The sequence below is a fragment of the Wolffia australiana genome, chromosome 3, assembly GCF_029677425.1.
Source record: "Wolffia australiana isolate 7733 chromosome 3, ASM2967742v1".
Classification (NCBI taxonomy): Eukaryota; Viridiplantae; Streptophyta; class Magnoliopsida; order Alismatales; family Araceae; genus Wolffia; species Wolffia australiana.
Window position 1 is genome coordinate 9,255,639 of NC_135837.1, and position 21,027 is coordinate 9,276,665.

General features: G+C 46.0%; 2 protein-coding genes and 1 long non-coding RNA gene across 5 annotated transcripts in view; 2 read left to right on the plus strand and 1 right to left on the minus strand.

Annotated features, from left to right (window-relative positions):
• The first annotated feature begins 1,705 nt into the window (after nucleotides 1-1,705).
• ATPC1 (ATPase, F1 complex, gamma subunit protein) lies at nucleotides 1,706-3,077 on the plus strand. Its single transcript, XM_078572429.1, has one exon. It carries the CDS (start codon nucleotides 1,822-1,824, stop codon nucleotides 2,926-2,928), a length of 1,107 nt encoding a protein of 368 aa, XP_078428555.1. The 5' UTR covers nucleotides 1,706-1,821; the 3' UTR covers nucleotides 2,929-3,077.
• The window catches only part of LOC144700866 (Polynucleotidyl transferase, ribonuclease H fold protein with HRDC domain-containing protein), a 52,864-nt gene continuing 34,735 nt past the window's right edge, over nucleotides 2,899-21,027 (minus strand). Inside the window, exons 6-14 of one of the 3 annotated variants that reach the window (XR_013580887.1) lie at nucleotides 20,032-20,152; nucleotides 7,822-7,991; nucleotides 7,710-7,748; nucleotides 6,749-7,236; nucleotides 6,177-6,663; nucleotides 5,472-5,609; nucleotides 4,802-5,088; nucleotides 3,623-3,749; nucleotides 2,899-3,241 (exon numbers count right to left, since the gene is read on the minus strand). Coding sequence is in view for 2 of the 3 variants with exons in the window: in XM_078572426.1 (XP_078428552.1) it covers nucleotides 3,677-3,749; nucleotides 4,802-5,088; nucleotides 5,472-5,609; nucleotides 6,177-6,663; nucleotides 6,749-7,236; nucleotides 7,710-7,748; nucleotides 7,822-7,991; nucleotides 20,032-20,152 (1,803 nt within the window). In the remaining variant the exon portion in view is untranslated. Of the gene's footprint in view, nucleotides 3,750-4,801; nucleotides 5,089-5,471; nucleotides 5,610-6,176; nucleotides 6,664-6,748; nucleotides 7,237-7,709; nucleotides 7,749-7,821; nucleotides 7,992-20,031; nucleotides 20,153-21,027 lie in introns of all 3 variants that reach the window. The other 2 variants (XM_078572426.1, XM_078572427.1) reach the window with 2 other exon arrangements.
• Nucleotides 6,398-7,400, plus strand: LOC144700868 (uncharacterized). The gene is made up of 2 exons (XR_013580888.1): nucleotides 6,398-6,497; nucleotides 6,584-7,400. It is a non-coding gene; the product is annotated as an uncharacterized LOC144700868 (long non-coding RNA).

Sequence of the window (21,027 nt, forward strand, 5' to 3'; positions counted from 1 at the left end):
TAAGAATAATAAAATCTAAAGGTTAGTATTATAAAACAATCAATAGAATAACCATTATGAGTGTGCATCTGAACCTCTGAGAAATTATCAAATAAACTCCACCTAAATGTATGTGAGATCCCCAATCTGCTGGGTTTTCTGTTGCACTGGCCACACTCTTAACACTACATCAGTAGTGCGACAGGCGTACGAGAGCCCAAGACACCTGCGACTGCGAGCCTTGGGGGCGTTACACACCGTGGCATCTCGGCACACTCTTGGCGGTGTCCCACATGGACACCGCGTCTCGCTACTAGTCTTGCAAGAGTGCCAGTACTAGACTGAATCTTGGCGATGGTAGCTGCTGGCGATGGTAGCTGCCAACACTATGATGCTTGAATGATAAGTCTACTAGTGTGCCAGTTCACGCAGTAACATCAAACAAGGCAAAGCGGAAGGCATACCTGCGCCGATGCCATCATTGTCCTAGGGGATGACTTATGTAGAGTCGATGACTATCTATCTTTGATCAAAGTACAAGCAGACCAAGGGTGGTGCCAACGTTGGGAAGGAAGGCCCTGTGCTCGATACCGCAACCTCTGATGCTGCACATAGGGTGTCAGATCCAAATGAGGCATCGGAGCACATCCTTTGTTGAGTACTCCTGGGTGCCGAGTCAACACCACAACCTTGAGGCAGATGACGATTACCTGGCAAGACGAGGCATGGTGTTTCCTTGCCCAATGGGATCACGACTAATCTAAACTGGCCTAGGGCACACCTTGGGCTACAGTAGTTCTAATTCTGACACCCTCAAATGATTGTTTAACCAAACTGTAAATATAGTGCAGGGATGCAGATGGGACGGTTTTTTCGTCCCACGATGAAAAAATCATCCCATTCGCGAGGTTGGACGAAAATTGGGACGAAAATTCGTCCCAAGACCTCCCAGATGGGACGGTTTTCGACCACTCCGACAAAAAAACTGTCCTGTCCGCGTCCCTGAACTGATTCCGGATGTCGGATGTGACGATGTTCGTCCCGTTCCGTCCATCGTCCACGTCTCGAATGATCCGGAACAAGAAAGTGCAGGGACGCGGAAGGGACGGTTTTATCGTCTGAGGACGAAAAAATAGTCCCGTCCGCGAGGTTGGACGAAAATCGGGAAAAAAATTCGTCCCGAGATGTCCAGACATGACAGTTTTTGTCCACTCGGATGAAAAAACCGTCCTGTCCGCGTCCCTGCACTGATTCTGAACGTCGGACGTGACGATCTTCGTCTTGTCCCGTCCCTCGTCCACGTCCCGGACGATCCAGAACTAGAGAGTGCAGGGACGCGGACGGGACAGTTTTATTGTCCCAGGACAAAAAATAGTCCGGTCCGCAAGGTTGGACGAAAATCGGGACGAAAATTCGTCCCAAGACCTCCAGACATGACAGTTTTTGTCCACTCGGACGAAAAAAGCGTCCCACCCGCGTCCCTGCACCGATTCTGAACGTCGGACGTGACGATCTTCGTCCCGTCCCGTCCGTCGTCCACGTCTCGGACGATCCGGAACTATAATGTCAGTAAATCGGATGATAGATCGGATCTGAGGGGGGCAGATTCGATCGGAAATCCGATCGATCGGGCAGCCACTCCCTGGCAATCCGCGTGGGCCCGTCGAGAGCGGCCCACGCGATACCATCGACCAAAAACCCTCCTCTCCCTTATCTTCCCAATCCAATCCAAATCCCCCTTCCACCTCTCGTTCCCCTTCCTCCTCCCCCCGCCATTACCCTACCAAGACCAAGACCCGAAGCGAGAGGAAGGAGGAGAGGGAGGACGAGAGAGGCAGAGAGATGGCGAGCTCGAACCTGACGATGTGGGCGGCGCCGGCGGAGACGCTGTCGTCGCGCGCGCACATGGCGGGCCTCAGGCTGCCCTCCTCGGCGGCGGCGGCGGCGCGGCCGGCGGACCGCGCCGGCGCGATCCAGTGCGGGCTCCGCGAGCTGCGAGATCGCATCGAGTCCGTCAAGAACACGCAGAAGATCACGGAGGCGATGAAGCTGGTGGCGGCCGCCAAGGTCCGGCGCGCGCAGGAGGCCGTGGTCAGCGGGCGGCCCTTCTCCGAAACCCTTGTCGGCGTCCTGTACAACATCAACGAGCAGCTTCAAACCGAGGACGTGGACATACCTCTGACGAAGATCCGGCCCGTGAAGAAGATCGCGCTCGTGGTGGTGACCGGCGACCGCGGGCTCTGCGGGGGGTTCAACAACGCGATCATCAAGAAGGCGGAGGCGCGGATCAAGGAGCTCCAGTCCTTGGGCCTGGACTACACCATCATCAGCGTGGGGAAGAAGGGGAACAGCTACTTCCAGAGGCGGCCTTACATCCCCGTGGACAGGTTCCTGGACGGGACGGCGCTGCCGACCGCCAAGGAGGCGCAGGCCATCGCCGACGACGTGTTCTCGCTGTTCGTCAGCGAGGAGGTCGACAAGGTGGAGCTGCTCTACACCAAGTTCGTGTCTTTGGTGAAGTCCGACCCGATCATCCACACGCTGCTGCCGCTGTCGCCGGCGGGGGAGATCTGCGATATCAATGGGAACTGCGTGGACGCGGCGGAGGATGAGATGTTCAGGCTGACGACCAAGGAAGGGAAGCTGACCGTGGAGAGGGAGACGGTGCGGACGCCGACGCCGAAATTCTCGGCGATCTTGCAGTTCGAGCAGGACCCGGTTCAGATCTTGGACGCGCTCTTGCCCTTGTATTTGAACAGTCAGATTCTGAGGGCGCTGCAGGAGTCACTGGCCAGCGAGCTCGCCGCCAGGATGTCCGCCATGAGCAACGCCACCGATAACGCCGTGGAGCTCAAGCGGAACCTCTCCATCGTGTACAACCGCGAGCGCCAGGCCAAGATCACTGGCGAGATTCTCGAGATCGTCGCCGGCGCCGACGCCCTCAACTGAACCCGCCGTCCCCTGCCCAAAACAACAACAACAACAACCCGGTAAGATATTCATCACCTCCGTCTTCCTCTTCGTCTTCTTCTTCTTCATCTTCATCCTCTTGTTCTTCTTGTTCTTATTAATGGGTGTTGCTCTACCGTCTTTTTCCTTCTCTGCTGTAGAGTATCTCCATACTCTGTGCATTCATTAAGAAGAGAATTACCCGCTTTCGGGGATGCTGCTGCTTCGATGTTATCTCGCGAGATTGTTTGTTTGTTTGCTTGACTGTAAATCTTCTTGTCGAGATTTATACGCGGCATGAGAAGAGAAGGTCCTGAAAATAGCATTGTGGTCCAGACAGTTTAGTTCTGCCCTGGAATTTCTAAACAAGAGTTAGAAAACCGTATGTGGAATTAAACCGAGAGAAACCCAATATCAGGGATGTTTCTCCTTCATTATCACAACTTACAACACTAGAAAATGTATCATTTTTCTACAAAGTGGCGTAGACGTAGTTAAATGAATGTTGTAGAGACATTGATGTAGGCCTCAATCGACGAATCAGCTCTTTCGTGGGAAATAGCCATTCCGCTGGATTTCCTGTTTCCTTCCTTTTGTTTCCTTTCTTGCCCAATTGGCCAAGCCAACTACATCTTCTTGCCTTCCCTCTTTATGGGCACGCAATTGCAAGTAGTTGAAAGAAAACTATTCTTACCAATTGGCATTGAATACCCCTGCCGGAGACAAATTTTATCTGGAAATTTTAGGATCATTGTGAAGATTGCTCCGCGTTCTTGCCAGACGAGCTGTAGACACTGAACTCGCCAAACTCCCTCCGGCCCCTGCGAAGAATGCCCCCAGCATTAGAGATCTAGAAGATTTTAACTCTTGTTCATATCTCTTTGGTATCGAGTTCATATCGGAATTTGAGTGATCCTCCTCCTCTCAAAAAGAAAAAGAAAAAAGAAATCTAGAAAAGAAACAGGAATCTCCGTGAAGAAAAACTCCAGCCGTAGATCTCAATCCCCAAGAACTCTTGCATTTTTTAATCTGCAGGATGTTCTTGTCAAGAATTTTCTCGGTATTAACGAACAGGGAACACAATTTCTGAGAATGGCGGTAACTCTTATCCATTAATTTTCCTGCCTACGTTTATCCCCGGCTCTAAAGACCGATAGAGAATTTAGTCTCAAAGGCAGTATTTTAAATATAGTTTGTTCCTGCCAAGGGTATTCATGGCATTAAAAAAAGTAAAGGAAAATCTCGATGAATGACAACGATTTTAAGCCAATTATGTTCCCTTCAATAATGCCCTAGGCAATTTGAAAATCTAAAGAAACATTGCTTTCAACGTAGTTATTCCCTTGCCAAGAAATACCCCCGGCATTACAAAGATAAAAAGAAATCCCTACGAATAGTCAAACATTTTCGTTCAAAGAATATTCAAAATATTAAAGGGACTGGAGTAATCTATATGACATAGACTCGACGGACCTGATAGATCCGCAGAAAATCCCATCGATTTTGACTCCTACTAGGAATAGGAGCTCGCGATCAGATCTAATCACTAGAGAGGCGCTGATCGTGATATTATCCACAATATCAACATCAGATCCAATAATTAATTATATTAATCGGGTAAAAAAATTGTTGGATCCTAATAGGTTATAGGGCTTGGCGATTGGCGATCAGAGCGGATCCAGCTAGATCAAAAGGTTTCAATCGACTGACCGGCCATGATTGTGATTAATCTGATACGGTCGATCAGATTGGCCGGATCAAGATTGGATTGTTCGGCCGATCTGATTAATGGCCGACCGCTAATATGATTGTCTGAAGGGTATACAAATATTTTTTTCTCGGAGGAAAGAAGAAAGGGAATTAAAATAGTTACCTGTGCATGATGTCCCAGCCAGAAGGGAGGAATCGAGGTTGAATGGCTTCCACAAACACTTGCCTCCACCTTTGGCAAAACTGTAAAACTCCGTCGTCTCCGTACTCTTTCAACAAATGCTCCACAACCTGCTTCCCATGAACTCCATGCCCAAGAAGGGATAATTTCTTGGAAATTTTATTGCAAGTGGCAATAGAATGTCCGGCGGATCCGGCGGAGATGGCTGACCTGTTATTTTCATCCTCCTCACCATCACGATCACCGGTTCTCTCTTCTTCAGAACTATTCTGTTCATCAGACAATTAAGTGAGATTCTCACAGTGCAAAGTTTTCAATTCAAGAAATCATATTTTCTCCACAGGATCACCGATTGTCGCTTTCGGGTCATGGGTGATTAAAGAACGACAACATACGGCTCAGATCATGAGAAATAGTGCTGATTGGGTAAAAAAATCCACAAATTTTAGAAATATCCGGACTTTTTTACTTTTTAAATACCAGAAAGAGGCTCCGGAGTAAAGAGTTGTCGATGAATTAAAGACCATAGGGCCCCCGATAATACGAGATCAACAGAATTTTCAATTAGTTAAAATTCGAATAAACGAGAAACACATAATATAAAATTAAATATTATATTTAGATTGACAGAACAAAGAAATTTCGTACGCACCGCCGCCTCCATCGGCCTAAGAGGAAGGCCCCTCTTTTTCTCTAGACGTCTTCTTTCTCGAGCGCTCATCCCCACAAACAACACTCTTTCCAAGTCTTGTTCTGATATTTCCCTTCCCCCAAAGTACGATTTGACCGTCTGCACGCACAAGAGAACGAGTCCATCTTTCAAATAAAGCAAATTACTGCCAATTCAATTCTTGATTTTGGAGGCCAAGAATTTTGATAACCACACAGAACATATGCACGTGAAAAATGATCCTTAATCGGCGTTTCACTTGCCCATCAACCTTAACCACTTATCAACAGATTTGTCATCATCCATATACAGGAATGAGAATAACGGATGAGGCTTCATCATCAACCGACGGACGACGATGATGAATTGATCCATCCATCACCTATGGGTGGGCTGGGACAAATGACGTTGACAGATCACCCTTCTCATCAACCAATGGATGAGAATGATGGTTGATCATTGTCGTGACCATTCACTAGTCATCATGAAGGACAGATGATGGAAGATTAAGGACAAATGCCAGAAAGTCGATCCGTCCAATGCAAATAATGCATCATTAAGTAATCTCTAATGTCCGATGATAATAAAATAAAGATTGATAGATAATTAAATTTGGATGTGCACGAGATTATACGTTTCAATAAAATGACTTTTAGAAATATGAGATTCAGTAACTTGTCAGTTTACCATAAGAAGCTCTTCGCGCCGATCCGGAGGCATCACTCTCCCGTGGCGAAGCAGAGCCATGGCTGCTGTCCGCAGCTGCAGAGGAGACACGCCCACCTCCTCCTCTCCGATGGACTCAGAGGGAACCATTTTTTCTCCAGATCCAACAATTTTCTTCACAAAGAGTGGGACTTTAAACTCCATAGCGACCTGCTTCTTATATCTTTCAGTAGCAGAGTGGGCAACTTCATGGCAATCCACACAGAGAAGAACAATATCATGAGACCGATGGCTTTTCAAATGCTCTGGGAAGTGTACTCTGTAGCATGAGGGTATGATGCGGTAACGTAAATAGTGGCTCTTCTCCCCACAGCCCACGCACATGTTCTTCTTGCTCTGAACATAGAACACGTTATCTTCATCCTCAGGCCTGCCTTTTGGTTCAAAAAGGAGCATTACAGCTAAAGGATCTTCTTCAACAATCTTAGCCAGACCCCGCCGAAGATACCTGCATACCAAATCGAAACGCCACCTTGTTGCAGAAAATTTTTATTGTTAAAAGACATGGAAAATAAAATTGGACAAGGACAGACCACTCGATCTTTCTCTGATCAGAGTAGCAGAGAAGCCGGCCATCGCTAGCATAAATCCTGCAGTTGTGGTAAACAGGGGCTTTGCAAGAAAATTTCTGAACAAAGAGCGCTCGAGAAGCCTTCGGACCAGTCAAAGAAACTCGGTTCAACCCTTTTCGTTTCTGGAAAAGTGCAGTTGATGCTTCAAGCTTCGATAGAAGAGCATAATTATAAAGGGATATGGGACAATGGTTGCTGGGTTCGAGATGAATTTGAAGAATTCTTCTGAAAATATCCTCTGGGTTTTGCTGTAGTCCTTGGATAAGAATGCTAAGTTCCTCTACATGGCTCTTTACGACGTGAGATGGTGAATTTGGAAAAATAACATCTGAATCAGCGCGGATGATCAAGTCATAGACTTGATCTTCGGTCTGGGGAGCGTTAATGCCAAGATAGAAAATAGCTTGGTCTGACAACACGTATCTGGTGCTTTCATCATGGATCCGTGCCTGAAGATATGTAAGACAAAATTTCGAAAAAATACCAAGGGCAAAGCATGGGCAGAAAAACATGTTGAGTCAAAATCGTGGGAGAAAGACTGATGAAAACGATTAAATACTTACTGTATATGACTCTCCATTCCTTGTACCAATAAAATTAAAATTTTTTTTTAGAGTCTGACTAAAATTCAAACGAATCAAGGGTGACTAAGGTCATGTTAACTCTCAGAGTGATTCGCCCAGACTGGTACACAATCCTACAACTCAACAGCTTCCTCCTTGTCATCAGTATTCTTACTTACGTTTTGTTTGTGGGAATCAGAATCAGACACTGAAGCAGCGTACATGGTAAATATGTTTCCACTTGCTATATTCTTAAATGGTGCGAGAGCCAAAATCTATGATGATAGATCAGTAAAGAAGTCAATAGTTATCGCAATTGACACATTTGTAATAGAGTCAATGCGAGTAAAAAAACTGACCATCAAGTCCCTCCAAACGCATAGTCGTCTTATCAGTTCCTGAAACACAGAAATATGATAAATCATGAAAATTTGAGAGAGAAATCTTTCAAAGGGAAAACAATGCGCGTACAATTTCTTCATGATCCTTCTTTAAATCATGTCTGTGAATGTCCGAATATCTTGAATATAGAGATACTGCAGTGGAATCCATGCCAGATGGCTCCGTTTCTTTTGAATAGAGTTGTAAACATGCAGCATTAGAACGGTACGCAGCCTCACGAACAAGGTCTGCTTGAACACCTAAGTTGGTTGAGGATAACACACATTATTTCCATATAATTGATGGCCAGATTTACAGACCGCAAAGCCAAATTTAAGTTTCCCAAACCCCATTTAAATAGCACGGAAAGATAAAACTTTACACAGGAAAAAAAGCAGTCCTAGGTACCAGTGTGAGATGTGTTCCCTTCCTTTCTTCCTGCTTCACCTACCCTACTTGACCGATTTACCCCTCCCTTTCATATTATTTAGGAGGAAAGAGACTATACAAACTTCTCTCCCAACTGGACGATATCTTTCTCTCATTCCCCTCATCAACTTCTCTCATATTTCCGTACAGCTACCCTCTTCTTTTCATTGAGTTCGATCCAAGAGGCAAACTTTGAGGACAACGTCAGCTGTGGAATAGAGACTCATCATTTATAAGTGGATATAATAAAAAAATAAGGTCCTAGGCAATCTCAATAGTATGTCCTAACTTATTCCCCCTTCACGAAGGCCCACCGGGCCAACGTGTGAGAATATATGACTCATGTCCTAACTTATTTCACACGACAGCAGTTGCCGTTAATGCTGTCAATGCTGTCTCAGCAACAGATGCAGAGGCTGCAGTGTGAATGCGGTGGAAACAACCCATGGGTCATCTGCGGTCCAATCAACAAGTGGTTCAGGATTGGGTCATTTGCGGTTTGTACATGGTTGGACATGTTGGGCCTGGCCATGGAAGATTAGGCTGTGGTTAGGCCTCATGAGGTGAGGCCAACATTAGGATGGGCTGTTACAGCCTGCCCTTCAGGGGGCTCAAGCCTCCAGAACCTACTCATAACGCTTCACAGAACTGTAGCTCCAGAACCTTCAGGATTGGCTAACAGGGAAGGAGGTCAAGGAGCTGAAGGTAGCTGGCAATGACCAAAGAGACAGGGTTCCATCTGGAGCTACATCTGCATTCTCAGACTCTTGGATCACAAGGCAGTACCAGAATTTTCTGTGAAGCATAAGGCTTGGATGATGAAATTTCTGTTTGAATATATTTGTTGGACTTGTCGATACCAGAGCCAAGATTCTGGCCACCAAGGCCAAGTGAAGTTGAAGATGGAAGTTATGGAACCTGACTTAGCTGCATTTAAGGGTGAGATTTGGACGGAGATGAAAGAATGAAAGAACAGGCTGAAAGACAAGATAAACCTTATAAAGATGAGAGTAGGGGCATGCTGATGCAGTTGATTCAGTCTGCATTGGCACATGTTAATTTGGTTCAGAACCAGGATAAGTCAAAAGGAAAGAAAAAATACCAGGATATTCATTGGAATGAGGCGTAAAGGCATCAGAAGTCAAAGAAGAAATTCTCCTCATGATGAACACCTCTTCAGAGGCAACCATGGCAGGAGAGAAGGCTCCAATATTTTGAGGATTGTTTAAAAAGAAATGGAGAGGTTCTATAAAGATGTTAAATTCCCTGATAACGAAATACTCAATAAGGTTATGTCATGTTTGGAGGGCTCAGCACTGCAATGTCACATTTAGATGAATGCTCAGTGCACTTTTAAAATTGATTTTAAATTAAGATAGGCCAATGATTGATCGAGGCGTTGTCAGGAAATATCTTATATTAAGTCTTGGACATCTAACAAATGGGCATAGTCAATGAAAACTGAGATGAATTTGGAAGACTATTTTGTTCACTTTCCTCAGATCATGAAAATATCAGGGGGCAGACGTACTGGAAAAGAAGATTTCAAGCTGAGGTATTGGAGGGAAAGCTACAAGGCCTTAGTGATATCATTTGAAGCTGAAAGACAGTTTTTGACAATCTGGCAGGCTTGAAATACCATCACTCCCTTCTTCATTTTATAATACCTACTTAGATGCTGATTTCTAAATGAAAAACTGTTAGAGTCCTGATGAGATAACCAATTCTTGAAATTGTAGGGTTATAAATACCCCCTTGTAAGGTCATTAGAGGGACTCTTGATGAATGATTACCCTGTGGTTTCTTGGCACGAGTAGCTGTATCCGGCTTTCGTGAGGGCAAGAACTCCCGATTCGGAGGTTCTTGAGAGTTTGTTCACCTATCGCTCTCTCTTACCTCTTCCATCCCTCCTATTTTCTTCTCTATCCCTCATCCCGTTTCTTGATTTTGTTAGATCTCCATGGGGATCATAACATTGGTATCAGAGCTGAAGTTCTTGCGACCTGTGGCATCAGAGCTGGATTCATATGCCAGCATCCAGCAAAGTCTGCAAACTGTAGAGCAATTTTTGTTGGAATTGATGCAAATCTATAGTCAACCTCAACCGATCAAGAAGGAAAAGAAGATTGCAGCAATCACTGCTGTTTCTGCCGTGTCGGCAGTTCCAGCCACCGCTGATCCAAGATTCGCAGCTGTCAACACGTCATCTGCAGAAGCTGCATCAGGCTACGCTCCAAGATTTGCCACCGCCAACAAGTCACCTGCAGAAGCCACATCAGGCGAAGCTCCAACAGCCACTCCAAGATTCCCTGCGTCAGGCACATCCTCTGCATTAGGCGACATTCCAACAGCCACTCCAAGACATTTCAACAGCCGTCAATGCATCACCTGCAGAAGTCGGATCAGGTGACACCAAAACAGCCAGCGCCGCTCCAAGAACTGGCACCACTGACATTTTCTTTGGCACTGCCACAACTTCTACAGACGCTAGCGTTACTAATGTTTTATCTGCCACTGCTGCATCCTCTATAGACGAGCGTATCAGGCGCCACTCCCAGATCTGTCCCTGCAGAAACTACATTTGTCGCCAATTCAACCACCATAGCAGTGGTGTCCGCCAATGTCGCCCTGCCTGCTACAAATTGCCTTGGCAAAAGCTCCAGCAACTGAGAAAAAATACACAATGGCTGGACCTGCAACCCTAGTCGCGGAGTCCACCATGGCCGCCATCGCTAACACCTCCAAACATGCCAGTGGAGATTTCTCCTCCTCCGCCTTCAACGAGATGCATCCACGGCTGCTACCTCTGCTCAGCCTTGTACTGCAGAGGCCAAGGCCCTGCCAATTGCCCCATCCACTCTCATTATGCCATCACAGAGCCATTGCCCTCGCCCGCCCTCTGTGGAAATCAAGTTGCCAAGCCACCTTCGCCAAGGTGCCACCGCCATCATGACAACCGACTGCTTTTACTGCCATTACCACCGACACACCTGCCATCACAAATTAGGATTCAGGAAACCCATCTGATGGAACGGACCGCAAAACTGGCCCATGCGCTAAATTTCGGGCCAGAGCAAAGAAAGATCCTCACTGGCGACTCAAAGTTGGGGCCACCTCTTGAGGCCCAACAGGGGAATCCCATCCATGACCCAGGGCCACAACCGAACCAACATTTTTCTATCATCATCCAGCTGAGATGCTACCGCGGTCAGCTGCCTCTGCACTGCACGTTGTTGAATATGTTGTTTCTGTTACCTTTCCCTTTTTACCCCTGTTTTGCTTTCTCTCTCTCACACTCTCCATATATGTACTCATGTTATTGAACCTACAAGGTTAATGAGAATTTTCCAGTTCTTCTCTCAAACCCATCCTTCCCGTCTGGGTTTCTTCATGGTATCAGAGCCACAAGCTCTACGACCTTGCTGATCGTAGCTCTACGACCTAGCTGAGCGCCTTCTTGCTGATCGTAACTCCACGACCAAGCTCCGTCTCTAGTCTCTCGACCTAGCTCCGGTCCGACCAAGGCTTCCGCCCCGACCAAGCTCCGTCTCTCGACCAAGCTTGTCTCTCCGCCCCGATCCTAGCTTCTTTCTCGATCTTGCTCGACCTAGCTCCGTTTCTGTTGCTCGACCTAGCCCCGACCTAGCTCCTTCCTGTTGCTCGACCTAGCTTCGTCCCATCTCTTTGCTCGACCTAGCTCCGTTTCTGTTGCTCGACCTAGCTTGAGTCTGGGGCAGACGACCTAGCTCCGTCTCTAAAAAAAAAAAAAAAAAGGAAAAAAAAATTGTGAACAATTTCCTTGAGCTAGGTCCGTCTCCTCATCCCACGATCTGTGATCTGTGATCCTCGTGTCCGTCTCTTGAAGTTGACCTGCTGTCGGGATTCCTCCATCTAAAATCGGAGTATCTCATCGACGTCACCTTATCTCATCGACGTCACCTTATCTCATCGACGTCACCTTATGGCATCTTCTGACTCTACTACCTCCACTGCCACTATGCCACCAGGGCACCTCCTCACTCATCTGAGTTGACCTCTTGGCATTATTCCCTGCCACGTATGCCGTCTGAATTTCGATTCACTAGGTTGAATCTTCTTCAATGGCATCAATATGTCCAAATTACCTTGAAAGGGAAACTCATGAAGCACCTTGTGGAAGATCCGTCGTCTCCCACTGCGTCTCACTATGAGCACTGGCTCGATGTTGAAGGTATAGTTCACCGATGGTTGCTTGACAGTATCAGTCCAAACTATGCTGCAGAATTCCTATCCTTCAACTCCGCCAAGGAGATTTGGGACGCCGCTCAAGAATCCCACTCGAAGCGGAACAACTTGGCCATTATCTATGACCTCGTTACTCGCTCTACGAACCTGACCCAGGGTCCACGCTCTGTTTGGGCCTATCATTTGGAGTTGTCGTCTCTTTGGGCTGAGTTGGACCACTATATGCCCCCCGACCCTCATTCGGTTGACCGTGGATATGTTCTCCAACTTCGAGTCTTCAAATTTCTCATGGGATTGAATCCCGAATACGAGTCTTTGCGTGGCCAGTTACTTCATCGGGAGAAGGCTCCTACCCTGAAGGAAGCACTGGTTGAGGTTCAGATGGAGGAAACTCGCCTCGGCATCTTCCATTCCGAACCATCCTCGGCAATGGCTGCTTAACAACTCAGGAGCTCTCGACATACATCCGTCCCAGCGGGGCCGCCGCATATGTCCTCTCCGAAGGTGTCGTCACTGAACATGAACTCTTCGTTCCAGCAATCGGCATCTCCAGGCCATGCTTCTCCTGGTAACTCCTCTATTTTCTGCAATTATTGCAAAAAGAAAGGCCATACCAAGGAGACATGTTACAAGCTCCAACGGAAGAATGCCCATCAAAGCCACTTGGTGACTCATCTTCCCCCTCCCTCCGGGCAGCTTATGACTCTTCCTACGTTAATTCCCGCGGTACCTCAACCAACTGCTCCACCAACTGCTGACGCCACATCCTCAAAGGTCGCCCAGCTTCGTCATGATGAAATCGATCAACTTCGCCAGCTTCTTCAATCCAAGTTAATGGACTCTACTTCCTTCATTGATCAAGGTACTCCTTCTCCCACTGTACAATGGATCGTTGATTCTGGCGCCACTGCCCATATGACTCCTCTCTCTCAGTGTTTCCTTACCTACACTCCTTCTCTTCGTCCTCATCACGTCCGTACTGCATCTGGGACTCTCCTTCTTGTGGCCGGTGTGGGCAGTGTCCAATTGTCCTCCACTCTTACCCTTAACCATGTTCTTCATGTTCCTCGTCTTACCCTAAATCTTTTATCCCTTTACCACCTTGTCCGAGATCTTGGTCAAACCATCCTTTTTACTCCTAATTCCTGTGTTTATCGTGATAAGGTGTCGGGGCAGACGACTACACTTGCTGAAGGGCACGTGGCCTCTACATTCTCAATTGTCCTCCACCCGCCTCTACTCTCGGCGTAGCTCTCTCCACGGCGGCGTCGGATCCCCTTGGGCTTCTTCACCGTCGCTTGGGCCATCCTTCTTTTTCTACTTTGAAACTTATGTTTCCTCGTTTATTTTATGGACGTCCTGTGGACCGACTTGTTTGTGAACCATGTCGGTTAGCTAAACACACTCGCACCACATATCCTTCCTCAGATTCGTCTTCACGTTCGACGTCTCCTTTCTCTCTCATTCACAGTGATCTATGGGGGCCTGCTCCCGTTCCGAGTGTTTCGGGTGCACACTATTTGGTGATTTTTGTGGATGATTTTACTCACGTTACATGGGCATATCTTCTCAAAAATAAATCCGACCTTTCCCAAACTCTTATCTCATTCCACGCTTTAATCCAAACTCAATTTGCTACCTCCTTCCAATGCTTCCGCTCTGATAATGCCCGTGATTACGTTAATTCCACCCTCTCCAACTTCTTCACTTCCCATGGCATCGTTCATGAAACCTCTTGTCCATACACTCCTCAACAAAATGGACTTGCGGAACGAAAATTTCGACACATATTTGACACCACTCATTCCCTTCTTCTTCACATGAATATGCCTAAATCTTTCTGGGGCGAGGCCTCTCTCACTGCCGTCCATCTCATTAACCGTATCACTTCTCGTGTCCTCTCTCATGTTTCCCCTATTGATGGCCTCCATCACGCCTACCCTATGGTTTCCTTGAAAACTAACCTCCTTCCCCGGATCTTTGGGTGCACCTGCTACGTCCCTAATCGTCACCCTATTCGGGACAAGCTTGACGCTAAGGCGCTCAAATGTGTCTTCGTGGGCTACTCCTCTCATCAAAAAGGGTATAAGTGCTACCATCCTTCTACTAATCACTTCATTGTCAGCAAAGATGTCACCTTTGACGAATCCACCCCTTTTTATCCTTCTTCTTCGTCTTCCTCTCCTCCCTCTTCTCCGTGTGCTGACTCCCTGGATTTCCTTGTACCCCTTCCATCTTTCTCCTTATCTCCACTCCCTGCATCTTCGACTCCTTCTCCTCCTTTGGTTCCTCCCTCTAAATTTGATGGCACCACATACCATCACCGTCCGCGTCCCCTCTTGCGTGTTCCTGCCCCGACACCTCCGTCATTATCTCCTCCTGATTCGCCCCCCCCTCCTTCAGGTGATGATCTTCCCATTGCCCTTCGCAAAGCCACTCACCAATGCATCTCCACTCCTTTATACCCGTTAGCCAATTATCTCTCTTCCCCTCGCCTCTCTCCGTCCTATTGTGCTCTTCTTACCCGTCTCGATTCCATGGCCATTCCGAAGACGGTGGCTCAAGCATTGGCCTCCCCTGACTGGCGACGTGCTATGGACGAGGAATTAGCTGCCTTGGATAAAAATCAGACCTGGGATCTGGTGTCTTTACCTTCTGGCAAGCACCTTGTTGGCTGTCGATGGGTCTACACCGTCAAATATCAGTCCGATGGCACTCTTGAGAGGTGCAAGGCCCGCCTTGTGGCTAAGGGCTATACTCAACAATTCGGTGTTGACTATCTGGAGACCTTCGCTCCTGTGGCTAAGATGAACACGGTTCGTCTTCTTCTCGCCCTTGCGGCTCATCACAACTGGCCTCTTCAACAGTTCGACGTCAAGAACGCCTTTATTCATGGGGATCTCCATGAGGAAGTTTATATGGCCTTGCCTCCTGGTTATGTGGCTCCCCCTTCGACTCTTCCCTTGGTGTGCCGTCTCAAGAAAGCCCTTTATGGCTTAAAGCAATCTCCTCGGGCCTGGTTTGGTCGTTTTACGCACTCTATGGCCTTATTTGGCTACTCTCAGTGCAATGGTGATCATACACTTTTCTATCGTCATTCCACGTCCAGGGGAGTCACCATCCTTCTTGTGTACGTGGATGACATTATTATTACCGGAAGTGACTCGCAGGCTGCCGCTCAATTGGCGACCTTTCTTGCTGGTGAGTTTGACATTAAACATCTTGGTGTACTTTGGTACTTTCTTGGCATTGAGATCGCCTACTCTTCGACTGGGATTTTCCTTTGCCAACGGAAGTATATTACTGATCTTCTTCATGAGCTTGGAAAGGCGGAATCCCAACCTCTTCCTACTCCCATCGAGGTGAACCATCGGCTCTCTTTGGGGGAACACGAGGAGGCAGTTGATCAAGGACGGTATCAACGCTTGGTCGGGAAGCTGCTTTATCTCACTCATACACGTCCTGACATTACTTATGCTGTTGACATCTTAAGTCAGTTTATGCATTCTCCGAAGGCCTCTCATATGCATGCAGTCAACCGTGTACTTCGTTATCTCAAAGGTACCGTTGGTCTTGGTCTCCAATTCAAGCGCAAAGGTGGCCTTCGGTTAGATGTCTATACTGATGCGGATTATGCTGGCTCTCATGTTGACCGCCGCTCCACCACGGGCTACTGCACCTTCCTTGGGGGGAATATCATCACATGGCGGAGCAAGAAACAACCTGTTGTCTCTTGCTCTAGTGCTGAAGCCGAGTTTCGTGCCTTGGCACAAGGCATTTGCGAGGCATTGTGGATCACCAATCTCCTCACCGAGTTGAAGTTGTCGTGTGATCAATCTACCCAATTGTTTTGTGATTACAAGTCGACTATCAACATCGCCCATGATCCGGTACAACATGATCGGACTAAACATGTTGAAATGGATCGTCACTTCATCAAAGAGAAGCTTGAGTCCGGAAAATTTTGCATATCATATGTTCCCTCTGCCCAGCAGAAAGCTGATATATTTACCAAAGGCTTGTCTGCTCCGCGTTTCCAAGAGTTGTGCAGCAAACTGGGAATGGATGACATCCACTCACCAGTTTGAGGGGGATTGTTGAATATGTTGTTTCTGTTACCTTTCCCTTTTTACCCCTGTTTTGCTTTCTCTCTCTCACACTCTCCATATATGTACTCATGTTATTGAACCTACAAGGTTAATGAGAATTTTCCAGTTCTTCTCTCAAACCCATCCTTCCCGTCTGGGTTTCTTCACACGTCACTCCATCTACTGCTGAAGTCACCATCGCACTGCTTTCTTCTTCCACTGTTGCCACTACTGTGCTACCTGATGTCATCTACCTCCACCAATTCCAAATCCATGTCTGACTTCGTCTGCCAAGTCTTTCATATTTGCTGTGGCTGAATCCATGATACACGATGGCACTGCCATTGCACTACCAGGTGGCACTGTCCCTGTGGGACTCATCTCTCTCTATTGCCAGTTGCCACCCAGTTGCCATGGTTGCCATCTTCATGCGGCCAGCCAAAGACAGCAATGCTTTCTACATCAATACCATGGCTGCAGCTGTCTCCATTGAGTGCACCTCCACCAAAAACAACACCATCACCACCTCTGTTTTCAATTCAGCCATCAACGCAATCTAGGATCCAGCTTGACCCATTCCTATGTCAACTGGCAATCAAGTAATGGATCCAGGGGATCCTTTGAACAGCTTGAGGACAAGCTATCACCGATGGGGGAAGTATTTTTAGAGTCCTGATGAGATAACCGATTCTTGAAAACATAGGGTTATAAATACCCCCTTGTAAGGTCATTAGAGGAACTTTTGATGAATGATTACCCTGTGGTTTCTTAGCACGAGTAGCTGTATCCAGCTTTCGTGAGGGCAAGAACTCCCGATTCAGAGGTTCTTGAGAGTTTGTTCACCTATCGCTCTCTCTTCTTCTCTCTTACCTCTTCCATCTCTCCTATTTTCCTCTCTATCCCTCGTTCCGTTTCTTGATTTTGTTAGATCTCCATGGGGATCATAACAAAAACATGGGCTGCTGAAATAGTGTTTAGGCCTGTAAGTGGCACATTTCTCTTCTTGAAAACTTTTCGCACAACAGAAATGTATAATGAATAATTTGACTGAAACTGGCTCTCTTGATACCAATCAATTCAGACACCTATTGAAATTAAACATAATTAAAAATGTGCAAAAGGGGAAGACTCTGGGGGTCAAGGTCTCTATCAGCGCCTAATCTGGAGACTAATTTATTTATCACCTAGCCAACAAGTTGTTGTCCTCTGCACATCCCTAGTGAATACATATGTGATTATTTTTAACCTTAGCTCTTTGCAGGATATAAAGTCCTGAGATATCTGAAGACACTATGTGATTAAGCTTTATGTTTAGAAATAGCAAATCTCTTACTTTAGTCATCCATAGTGATATTGACCATGAAGATTCCATTAAGCATTGGAGATTGTAACAAACTACAGCTCCTCCCTTGGCGGAAGGATTATCATTTCCTGGCGGAGTAATGAGCAGAATGTAATGTCCTGCTCTAGAGAAGAAGTGGAATTGCGAATTATAGAACAAGGAGTATGCCACTCTCTATGGATCAAGCGAATAGAAGAGGATCTTAAGATTCAAATTAAGAAGCTGACACAGATCCCCAAGATCCAATCAAATATGTTGGTTCTAGAATAATAAGTAAGAAGGACATTGATGTAGAACATTGATGCAGCCTTAGCGTTGGAACAATATAGAACACAATTAGAATCCATAAGCCTTGCTTTACACAAAGCAGCCAAATCTTGAATCTAAAGAATAGCTTCTTCAACCCTTGGGTCCGCAATGGGGTTGTGCTTGAGTCCACAAGCACAGGAGAACTCTTTTACAAGGAGAACACTCAGAGGTTGGGAAACAAGTTTCTCAGAAAAACTGAATACTTGAATAATGGTCCTTCATGGTTACAATGTGGTCTTATGAAGGCCACTAAAGGTTCATGGTCATCCATAATGACAGCACCCTGAAAAAGACAACTCAAAACATTAGGAAAAACAACACGAACACGATAAAAACAAGATCAGAAGCCTGATAGGCCTAAGTAAAGATATTGTACAGATCCTAGGCCTGTAGAATCTGTCAGAAGATATTGTGTGGCCCTAGAAGATTCTGACAAGACGAAATAAACGATCTGCACATCTGAAAAGGTGTAATAGAGATATTCTGCAGATTTTGACAGAAGAAGAATATAATAGGATTTTGGCAGAGAATCTGCCAGAGGATTCAGGCAGAGCAAGAATTTGCGAGAGGATTTTGCAGGTCCCTTGCACTTTTCTGCAGCTCTTGTCAGCTTCTAGAAGAATTTCCATCTTGGCCACCATTTGCTAATGGGCCTCAAGAAATGGGCTTCCCGGCTACATCAAACTTAGTGCTGGAAACTCAGTCCCTGAAGACTTTACACTGGCAAAGGAATTAATTGCAAAATTCAAGAACGACAAAAACGACTTCTGTTGGAGACAGAGGAAGACTTTTTCAAGCCGAGAAATACAGAGTAGCCGAACTTCATCGGATTGACCAGTCCTCTCTCACCAGTTTGCCAGATTGACTCCCTCTCTCGATAGCTCGGAGAATCTCCTTAGCACCACAGCTCCTGTCCAATTCCGCAACAACTCCCCAATACGAAAATAAGCATTTCCCGAGGGTTTTACCCTCTTATGCATACTTTCATAGCAGAAACGCTCTGCTGGATACCACAACCGTATCAGAGTCAAGCACATTTTGCAATTAATATTAAGGTTCCTTTAAGGATTGCTTTGCGTTCTGCAATAAAAAAGTATAGACCTCTTACTTAGATAAGAAGAATATCCTTATTGCATTTCCCTCTCCTCCCCACTCCTACCCTCAACTAATGAAATCTTCCTTCCCTCAATCCCTCCTCTCCAAGACTTCCATCAGTCAATATCTCTCCCCCTTTAGGCTCTTCTCCCCTCTCCAAATATAACTCTTGCTCCTAGCCTCTCCTGTGTCCCGCCTTCCTTTTCCTCAATATGAACCAGGTTCCTGGCAGAAATTTTGCCTTTTACGAAATAGATAATTAATTCTCGAGGATAATTTTATTGCAGCCTGTTATTTATACATTCTGACTCATATCAGACATTTGATCTCAGTATTACGAAATAATAAAATGTAGAAGATTAAGAGAGGAAGGGAATGGTTATATTTAAGAGTACTAAAAGATGAAACTAAAGTTAAAGAAATGCAGTTATGATGACCCTAACCCACTCCCCAGCAAAAGACAATTCCTATATGCATGTAATCTCTATCTCATGCAGCTCAGATAAGTTTCTAGAAGAGACAATTGTCAAATGAAAGAGTATTCTTACCTATCATTCTACCTACAGAGGAAAAATTACTTTCTAAAACGTCCTTAAAACTTGGCGCATGAACTTTCGTGGTCCTATGCTCTTAGATAGAGACATTGAAATAACTTATAAGTTATTTAGCCTTCAACGACAGTGGATGTCAGACATCTCTCTTCACCAGATTAGTATGAGATTCACAACCTTTGATTTAGGATGTGAAGCATGGAACTCACCACCTCCATCTTAAAAATATCATCAGATATAAAGGCAATCAGCATGAGAGTACCTTCGCTTTTCTTCTCAAGCTCTGAAACCAAGCAAGCAGCAATATAGAGCAGGTAGTGAGCATCAGCACGTGCATACTGCATCATCTCAGGAGATAAAGGTCGAGTTCTCCAGTCCTCAAGCTGAAAAAAATATTCAAAAACTAAAGATATTTATCCAAAAATATTTTTTTCTTTCAGAAAAAATCCAGCAACAAAAAAAGACCAAAGAAGATCACCCAGCTTAATTATGTAATGATAAATTTTATTAATAATATTTTAATTTTTAAAAAATAATGTCAGCCCAAGAGCTCACTTTCCCGTTTCCATTTTTATTCCTTTTTAAGTATTGTGCGTTCGTTTTCTTTCATTCTTTTTCTTCTATATATTTATGCCTTTATGGGCCACTTGTAACCCCATAGATATGAGGAGAATTAGAGCAGGTACGTCGTTATTTGCCTCAAATCCTAGATTCCAAAACCCTCACTGCTGCCAGGGGTCGCTGTCAACTGGAGTAGGTGTGGAGCAGGCCACTGACATGGTATCAGAGCGCCTGGAGTGAATTTGTCTGCATGGTCCTACTTCAGCGCAAGATCGTGGAATGCTAAGACTAGGGATCGGCAAACGTCATCCGTCACGTCACACGTCACCGTGACGGACACGTGACGGATGACGTGACGGTGACGGTGACGGAATGCATGGGGCGTGACAGTGACGGTGACAGTGACGGTGATGCGTGACTGGCTGTACGTGACAATGACGTGACGGTGACGGGATACCCCGGACGCGTGACGTGGCGACAGGTCCGTCACGGATGACGGCCATGACAGATTAACATAAAAAAATAATTATGATAAATAATAACTTAGTAAAATAAATAATATTATGCTTCGACTATGTATATTAACATAATAAAAATAAATATTATTATTTCCATCACTGGTGAAGGTGACGCCGTCACCGTGACGGTGACGTGATGGAACGAGGATGCATGGACGCGTGAAGGGCACGTGACAGAT

What these genes read in the sequence shown, in the direction of transcription:
- ATPC1 (XM_078572429.1), top strand. Translation starts at nt 1,822, where the DNA reads ATGGCGAGCTCGAACCTGACGATGTGGGCGGCGCCGGCGGAGACGCTG.